The sequence below is a fragment of the Drosophila teissieri genome, chromosome 2R, assembly GCF_016746235.2.
Source record: "Drosophila teissieri strain GT53w chromosome 2R, Prin_Dtei_1.1, whole genome shotgun sequence".
Taxonomy (NCBI): domain Eukaryota; kingdom Metazoa; phylum Arthropoda; class Insecta; order Diptera; family Drosophilidae; genus Drosophila; species Drosophila teissieri.
The window spans coordinates 12341148-12350153 of NC_053030.1; the positions used below are offsets into that span (position 1 = coordinate 12341148).

General features: G+C 47.1%; 2 protein-coding genes across 2 annotated transcripts; one reads left to right on the forward strand and one right to left on the reverse strand.

Moving 5' to 3' along the window:
• Positions 1–3043: 3043 nt before the first annotated feature.
• Positions 3044–4630, reverse strand: LOC122614657. The gene is made up of 4 exons (XM_043789274.1): positions 4372–4630; positions 3508–4126; positions 3247–3440; positions 3044–3185 (listed from the first exon to the last, which is right to left on the reverse strand). The coding sequence occupies exons 1-4, from the start codon at positions 4628–4630 to the stop codon at positions 3079–3081; spliced, it is 1179 nt and encodes a 392-aa protein (XP_043645209.1). The 3' UTR covers positions 3044–3078.
• Positions 4631–5973: 1343 nt separating this feature from the next.
• On the forward strand, positions 5974–7275 carry LOC122614159. The gene is made up of 3 exons (XM_043788653.1): positions 5974–6676; positions 6739–6935; positions 7115–7275. Exons 1-3 carry the CDS (start codon positions 5991–5993, stop codon positions 7207–7209), a joined length of 978 nt encoding a protein of 325 aa, XP_043644588.1. The 5' UTR covers positions 5974–5990; the 3' UTR covers positions 7210–7275.
• The last annotated feature ends 1731 nt before the right edge of the window (positions 7276–9006 follow it).

The following is a 9006-nucleotide window of genomic DNA, read 5'->3' on the forward strand; positions in this document are numbered from 1 at the left end:
CAGACGAAGAGACACACAGACGAACGTTGGAATGCTGGAGAAACAAGAGCAAGTACAAAAATTGCCGTTATCACGCCACAATAACCTCAAAATTTATTCACTTTATTGATAATGCAATAAATCGCAGCCGAGTGGCCAGTGCAACAGTGTGGGTGCATGAGCGAGTGTACGAGTGCACTAGTGTGGGTGTGCTGCTGGCTGTGCGTGTGTGTGAGGCTCTCTGTGAACTGGCAATTTTTTCGTAGCATATTTTCGGGCTGGCGCATATTTTTCATGTTTGCATATTTCATTTCAATTTTATTTCTTGCTGCACACACCCACACACACACGTGCGCCTGTGTATTTACAGCCAGTGTAAAATATGCCATGAAAATCAACAAAAATTCGCACACAGTGCGCACGTGAGTGGTTCCCCCCCATCTCTCTCTCTCTCTCTGCCGTATATGCTTCTCTTTCGCATGCAACGCATTGCAATTGTATCTCGAATTTGTAGTTTTTGTCTTTAGAAACAACAGAGGAGAGAACAGGACATCATTTCGGTGGGCGGTGGGCTCGATAAAGGACCGCCCGCCACAAAGGACAGCTTCAATATTTTCGTTTCATTTCATGAGCCTGCGACAATGTGTTGATAAGACAACAGCAGGGCTGCAAACAGAATGCGCACCAAAAATTCCATCAAAATGGGTCATCAAATCTTAAGGTTTCTGCCAAAACAAAAATATGTCTAATGAACAATACACACAGAATGGCAGAGCGGAAATTTCAAAATTTCAATCAAGTTATGCGCAGAAATATAAAATGCACAAGTATGCAAGAGAAGTGTATAAAAGTATGCAACAAAAAATGTGAAATCTATGAAAATCTTTTTAAAAAGTAATTTCTTTGTAAAGAAAAAACTACTATGTGCTTGTGCTGCAAAATATTTATTTTGAATCTTAACATTTTTGAATATGCTAGAGAAGAGGTTTTTTTCAGTGCACCTACATGGCCGCTTACAATGTCCATTTGCGCTGTCGCGAGCCAAAAACTGCAGCCCGTGTAAGCCACTTTGGCATGCATTTTCACACCCCTGCTGACCATGACAAATTGGCTTGCATTCGGGTGTCCGAGCTTTCCCTCTTCGCTCTTCGTTTATTAGCCATCGAATGGCGAGGTGGCTTTAAGGGCTTTAAGCCCCAAATTGAGGCGGCATCTTATCTTGGTCAACTGGTCGCCCCAGCTGCGCGCTATTCGCACTTCCGGTTACACTCCATTTAGGGCACCATATTGCCGGCTGTTGGTGCTGGCACTTTTGCGCATATTTTGCAAAATCATTACTTAAACACACTGCCATGCTGGCGAGCTGGCGTGCTGGCCAAGCATGCTGGGCAAGCGAGAAAGAGCGCCAAGTAGAGTGCGAAAGAGAGGGAGAGACACTGTGGCCAGTCCAGTGGAACGCTGCCCTTTTCCTTCCTTCTGAACGCCCCGTGAGTTTTTCTTGCTTTCCCTGGCTTTTCCGTCGCCTCGTCGCCTCGTTTGCTTTCGGGGGTTTTAAAATGCATTTTCGTTATTTTCACTGCAGCTGCGACGCGTTGCCAGTTGCTGGCTGTCGTCGATCTTTTGCCACTCACAGCATTTAGCCTTAGCCGCCTCAGGAGGTCCTGGCCATCCTTTTTTTAACCACCCACAGGACGCCGTCTACCAGCAGTTTAGTTTGGCGTTAATTTATGAGCAACATTTAGCAGTTTGTACCTGGGAAAGCCGCTGCTAGCCATTGCCAGGGAACTTTGCTTTATGGCTTGTTGTTTGCCACCTACAAAGAACGCAATAAAAATAGCCAGAGATACAAATTAAATGCAGCTTGCGACTACCAGATGCCCTAAACACACTTCCTAAGTTGTCTAGCCTGCATTCTCTGCTATAGAATGGTTAGGAAATTCATATAATACCCTCTACACTTTGCATAATAAATCAATGTATATTAGTACTTAATTATAGGGTGACATTTCTAGGAATTTCAAGTAAGCATGCCAAAGAACACTGTAAGTAACGTAATGAATAATTAGCTGAGCTTGTGCCAAAAATTAGCCATTAGATTCTGGCAACCATTTTACAAGTGGCGTACTCATAAGTGCCCCTACACACATTGCCCCGCCTAAGTTGCTTGTGTTTGGTATTTATTTATTTACTGGCTTGGTTTGGTTGGGTTGGGGAGCCATTTAAGATGGGTCACGGTGGGCTAGGGAAGCAGCCTCCGCCGATCCCCGCCTGGCTGTCTAATAGGGCGGCTGTCCACGGCAGGTGCGAACACGCTAATCCAGCCATAAAGAGACTCCCCCGGAACCAATCAAGCATATTGACCGTTGGGATTGGGCTCGGGATTGGGACTGGGACTGGTATTGGGCCTGTGCCTGATTGGCTTATTTTACAATTTACACCAGAAGAGAGTGGCGTGCAGTGCTGGTGTGGAGTGGAGTGTGTGGCTGGGTGAGAGTGATTCTGGGAGCCGGCGCTGCTAAATGAGCCATGATCGCTGGAAGAATGCGCTGCCCGTCAATTAGCGGGCTTCCAAATCTAGCACCTTGTCAGAGTGAAAGGCTTCCGGGGAATGGCAATGGAAATGAGAGAGGGAAGGGGAAGACGCGGTTCGATTCCCAGCACTCAAAGCTGCCAATGGCGCATTTTATACATTTCTATTTGTTTGCCTTTGTTCTGCGGTGGCATTTTAACTACACATACCACACTACACTATACAGGGGTATTGGCTCCCCATCGGGCAGCGGAGCTCTTGACTTTAATCACACTAATTACACAACTAAAAGGATAATCGTGTCGCTGACCGCACAAGCTCCTTAATGCGTTTGTCCAACTTTTTGCGACTGCTCCTCTGTACATATGTGTGTGTGTGTGTGTGTGTGCATGATCCGGTTCACCCCACCCCCCCACTCCGCTGTTTTGTCATAATCCCCTCGATTTGACAAGCTCATTAGCTGAATACCGAAATTAAGCTTAAAGCCGTGTGTTTCCCTTAAAGACATTCGAGTTTATTTAATGTTGAGGCAAGAAACTATCCAAGTGTAGGTGAAAACGAATGAGTGCTTAAAGTAGTGAGTTCCTCTGGCGGTAAGTCATGCTGAATCCCGTCTCCACATCCCGATTCAAGGTGAGGTCATCGCTGGAGAAGTGCATCATGTAGGGCGGCGAGGCTGCAATATGGAAGCCACACATCAGACGCTTCATTCCCCCTCCGTAAAACCCAAAACTCACCGTAAACCAGCAGGTTGTCGTTGGTGCCGCAGTAGTAGGTGGGCTGGTAGGCCATGTTCTTGGCCAGGATGCTCTGCGGTATCATCAAGTAGTCCTCCTGTCTGCCCGTCGTGTGGACAGTGGCGTGGCAGAACTCGTCGTAGCCCTCGCCGGAGTCCGACTGCACGGACATCGAGAACTTGCTAAAGGAGTATCTGTCAGGATATGTGGGAAGGGTATTTAGTTTGGGATTCTAAGCTTGAAACATTCCAAATTACTCACTCGATCATGCTGGCGGTTGTAGCCGACTTGATGCAGATAGTGTAGCTCAAGTCGGGCATGTAGTTGCTGACGACTGAAGTCTGGAAGTTGAAGCTGCGAATGGTGCCCGACAGATCGGTGTAGAACTGCTGGCAGCCGGGCGGAGCAAGTAGCTCGAAGTCGGCGTGGTGGGCGGCGAAGATGTCCCGCAGATCCTGCAGCGAATTGGTGGAGGTTCCCAGGCCGGTCGAAGTGCTGGAGCGACGTCGGCTGCTCGCTGGTGGACCTTCCAGCTGGGTTACAATCAGCCGCCAAACGGGTGCAGTTCCTCTGGAGGTCACTACAAACGTAAGGGTCACCTGATCGACTCCCGCAGCCGCATTGAAGGGCAGGTACAGGTGCTGGCCGTCGTTCACTCCGCACAACTTGAAGCCACCCGCCTCGAAGTAGTCCTGGCACTCGAGCACTCCATCCGTGTCCGTGGGCTGCTGCATCACGAACTGCTCGAAGTCGATGCGCAGCTGCTGCACGTTGCTGCTGAAGGCTTCGATGGTGTAGGTGTTCAGATCGCTGGATAAGACGCCAGGATTCTTGATGATCGTTCTCTTCTGGCGCGTAGAAGCGCCCACTTGAAGATTGGCTACAGAAAAGAGGGACTTTTAGTTTCTGATACTTAAATACTAATTTTTATTATTTTTTTAGATATTAATGTTTCTTTACACACTTGTATTTACTTGGTTTTTCACTTCAGCTAGAAACACTCATAAAATGTATACTTTATTGTAGAGCCATCTCTTACGAAAGCAATTACATAACATTCAAGTGAATTCATGTTCATGGCCATGGCATTTATTGACCCACTTTTGCTGTCACCAGCCAACTCACTTTCACAGCAAACGCCGTAGGTGCCGCAGTACCCATTCACGGTGCCCGACTGCCGCATGCACTTGAAGCGCGTGAGGCAGGTGCCGGTGGTGCCGCTGTTGGTGACGCAGCTGTCCGCCAGGACACTCCTCCGCCTGGCCTGGCGCCACAGGCCCGGCTCCTGGACGCCGGATGCCAGGGCAGCGTTGGTGTCATTCAGCGCTTGCGCCTGCGCAATGGCCAGTAATCCGGGAAGAAGCAGCAGCGCGTATCCAATCATAATCCTCGGTTTCACTCAGGTTCTATTCACCCACGCACTTTCACATCGACTGTGTGGATGTTGTGGGGGTCGCAGCGCTTATATAGCGCTTCATGGACGGAAGAATCCGAGAGATACAGCGGCGCTGGCAGCGATGCGGTGATGAGATTTTCGTGTTAGAAGCAGCGGCGTGTCAATATTTGGTAAGAAGCTCGGTTCGTCACCTGCCGGCATGAATATTCAAAAACCAGGCTAGTTGCGCCTATTAACTGGCTTGCTCTTGCCCATCGCCCATCGCCCATCGAGTCGATCGAGTCATTGAACCTCGACGAGTGTCCATTACTTTGATCTTAGATCTGTCAAAACTGGGTTATGTTTGCACACTCTTTCGGGAAACGAGACGGGGCTGGCTATCTCATTATCATCGCCATAAACGAAGATGACGATCGATAGTAACCATGATGAGCATGATGATGATGATAATGTCGATGACGATGATGTCAAAAAGTGAAAAGAGGTAACAAGTGTTGAAGGGTGTGATTGAGTTGACAAGACCCCAATTAGAGCCGAATTGCACAACTGAAATTGGGCCTCAACTCCGATAAATGCACTTCCAGCCGAGTTCTATTCGTAGTCGAAAGTTGTTTGAAAAGCATACTCACTGATTGCCTCCAAAATACCCACACATTTATCCGATAAAAGCGCGGTCAAGTCCGTTTTGTGTATAAAACCTTATCGCTATTCACTGGGGGCTTTATTTTGAACTAAATTTGATTTTGTTGTTTTGCTTGCAGAAACTCTGATTGCTGTAAAAGAGGAAAGTCCGCGATAGCTGAACAATTTATTTTTATCTTTGGGTAAACACTTTTGTTTGTTTACATACTTATTTCTATTCTGTGCTAATATGGGTTGAATAACTATAATTCAGCATAGAAACGGGGAAAAAACTACTTTATAAACACCAAAGGTGAAAATATCAGTATTTAGAGTTGGAAAGTTTTAGAATCGATAGCTTGATAGCTGAAAATGGAAATGGACTTTGTCATAGTGTTTCAAGTTTCTGGCCAAAGTCATGGCACTCCTTTGAGAGGGTATAGCAATGCTTTTGGGATTAAAATAGCGTAAGTAGATTGGTGGGACTTCTCCCGCTGATAGGGCTATTAAAAATACCTTTCCCATGGCTAAACAATAATAGAGGGACTCCAAATGTTTGCGATTTCGCCATCTGGCTGCAGGTGCCCCCTTGGAGCGGAGCGATAAAACCAATCGATCATGATTGTTGACACTGCAACCTGGTCATATGGACGCGATAGGAGTGACAGCTGAGATTGCCGGCGGGCCATAAAAACCCATCCGCTGACCGGTGTGCAAACTCAGAACGATGAAGAACTGCATAGCCAGCGCCCTGCTCCTCCTGGTGGCCGTTGCGGCCGCTCAAGCCGCTTCGGTGGCCACGCCCACCTGTGGAGGCACCACCTCCTCGAAGAACATCAACCTGGTGAACCCGACGAATCCTCCGCGGGTGTGCGAGTACCACATTAAGCCGACCAGCAGCTACGTTTGCCAGCTGAGAATCGAGTGGGCCATGACCTTGGCTCAACCCACGCTGGAATCCGATGGCTCCGGCCTGACCTACGCCGAGTGCACCCGGGACTCCTTCGAGGTCGACGGACTGAAGCTGTGCGGCACCGAGGTGTGGCAGCACATCTATGTGCCCTTCAACGCCACCGCTGGTGAGTCTGTGGTGGATCTGGTCATAAGCTTGGCCGATCGTGCCGGCGGCAGTGGATTGCCCGCCGCCTACTGGGACATGACCGTCACCCAGCTGGAGTGCCCGGCCGGCGCCTCCGTTCGCTCGCTGGATCTGGAGGAGGAACTGACCATTGAGAGTTATGCCAGCTCCATCAAGGATGGCTTCTACGTGGCCCCGCCCGGCTGTCGGCAGTACTTCCCGCAGGCCAAGGGAGCGGTCAAGTCCTTCAACTACAACGACGGCAATGGCATCTATCCTTCCCGCATGAACTACGCCATCTGCTTCCGTCGCCAAACGGATACCAAGTCTCTGACGTGAGTAGAGTGATATCTAGTTCTTGAATATATCTTAACTTCATTTAACGATTGGTAAATAGCATCCGTGCCTATGACTTCAACGTGGGAGATGTGGTTTCCGCCTCCACCCTGATGACCGATGAGAACTGCTACAGCAGCGAAAGCACCAACGATCTGGATGCCGACTTCCTGATGGTGCCACAGGCGACCTTTGAAGACAGCCACAAGCACGCCACCTACTTCTGTGGCTCCATCAACAAGGATGTGGTCATATCGAGTAAGTTCCAGAGAGCTTTTCAGGGGCGAAAGCTCAGGTAACACTAGCGAACAAACTTCTAAGACTTGCCATCTATTTCAATCTTTTATTTTATTTAAATTTTCAAAATGGGTAAATTACATTTAAAATGTATATATTTTCCGAAGAGAATAATATTATAATATTTACCCACTTTTTAGGCAACAACCCCGGTCCTTTGCTGGTTCTGTTCAACAGCGACGACATCTACAGGCAGAACGAGGCTGGCTTTGCTTTCACCTACGTGGTGGCCTAAGCGGCTGAGGTTCTTTGATTTTGTAAGCTAAACAAAGAGTTTGCCAATAAAGAGGTTTTAATGAAAGATTTGCTGGCTGTTTACTCAAGCATTAGCGTTGGGCAATCGAAGAGAATCGCGCGGGGAACTTGGCAGCTACAATCGCATGGGAATTTGGGGCTTTCGTTTTCTATTCCCAGTGCTTTGCCCTATCAATAACAGATAATTGTAGACTTATCGGAACTGCCGTGGTATCAGCATTTGTCTGCGACAATTACCAGACAAGCGATATATTATCTCAAGAAGCCCGACTATCTACATAGGTGTTCAAATAATGTGAGACAATCTATCAAGTGGTTCTCGAATTTATCGGATTCCAATCTTGGCGAAACTTTATCTAAACGCCTGCGAGTTATTTGATATAATATCGACGTTGGTAAAAGGTGTTCTAAAGCGAAAGGAAATTCTACATAAAATATATATATGTAACTATATATGTTTAAAATCTTAGCCACTTTTATCCTGTGAGCTAGAAGGAGTTTCAGTAAGCTTTATTGGTTAAAAGCTTCAATAATATCCTTAGCCAAAGCCAGTACCCCAACTCTGTAGCTTTAATCAAGCTGGGGCCGAAAATGTAAATACTTTCCGACTATCAACAAGTGTTTGAAAGCATTGCCTTACGTTGATAGTATGACTTAAAATTAGAATTTCGATGCTATTAAGCTGATGAATAGCGATTATTAAAATTGGGTTTTATTAGCGGCGCCAGTACTGTTTATCAAAGGCAGCGTAGTCCAACAATCTCAATTTTAGAAGCAATATTCCTTATCAGCCTCTTCAAAGGCCGCGCAACAAGTTGCGAGCAACATTAAGTGCCCTGTGCCCAATCTGCTGTCGATCGTCTGGGTGGAAAGCTCTGCTAAAGCTCGGAAAACTCATTCTTGGAGGCCAGCGCACTGTGGGTAGAAAAGCATTTCAGTTTTGGAAAATGAAACTTAATGAAGAAATAATATGTACGTTTTTTAGTTGAGTTATGGTTATTATATGAAAACCTTTAAGCATTAATATACAGAATGAAAAAAACTAAGGAATATAATTTTGGCAAATATTCTAATTAATGCTACTTTTTATTACTAAAACTTGTATTATTTATTTGATACTGATTAAATAGTTATTATTTTAACAAGCTCCTATAATGGAACTATATATACCCCGCCCATCTAAAGATGTATCCCCCTGAACAATAGATTTACTTGCAATTCTCGCCACTTGCCCCACAGTGCAGTGATAAGACTCGCAATGCTGACGGCCAGCTGCAGCAACATGTTGCGCAGTAGCAGCCACGCCGGCTGCCAGCCGTGTGGCATGCGGATTTGACTTCAGTTGCCGTCCAACTGCCGCGTATTCGGAACGCTCCTCGCGCATCCGAGCCCGAGCCGGTTCCACCAGCATATCCAAAGCCATTTTCGAACGGTGTGCGCGAATCGCTCATTAAACCCAAATGGGTGTACAATAAAAAGTTTTAGTCCCGGCCATTGAAAAGTGTGTGTGCTCTACTTGTTCCTTTATTATTATTTTCTCCAAGCCATTGCCATTGTCATCGCTTTTCGCGTGCAACGCGTGGCGTGGTGTGCCCTAGTGTGGTGTGAGTGGCCGATTGCGAGTGCGTCGCTTAAATGCCAATTAAAGTGGCAGGCGTTTAATCAAGTCAAGTCCCAGTCTCCGCCTCCGACTCCGACTCCGGATCCCACTCCAACGACGCCGACGCCGACGGTGTGACAAAAGAGTCTGCAGGAGTCCTTGGCATAGCTCCACTCT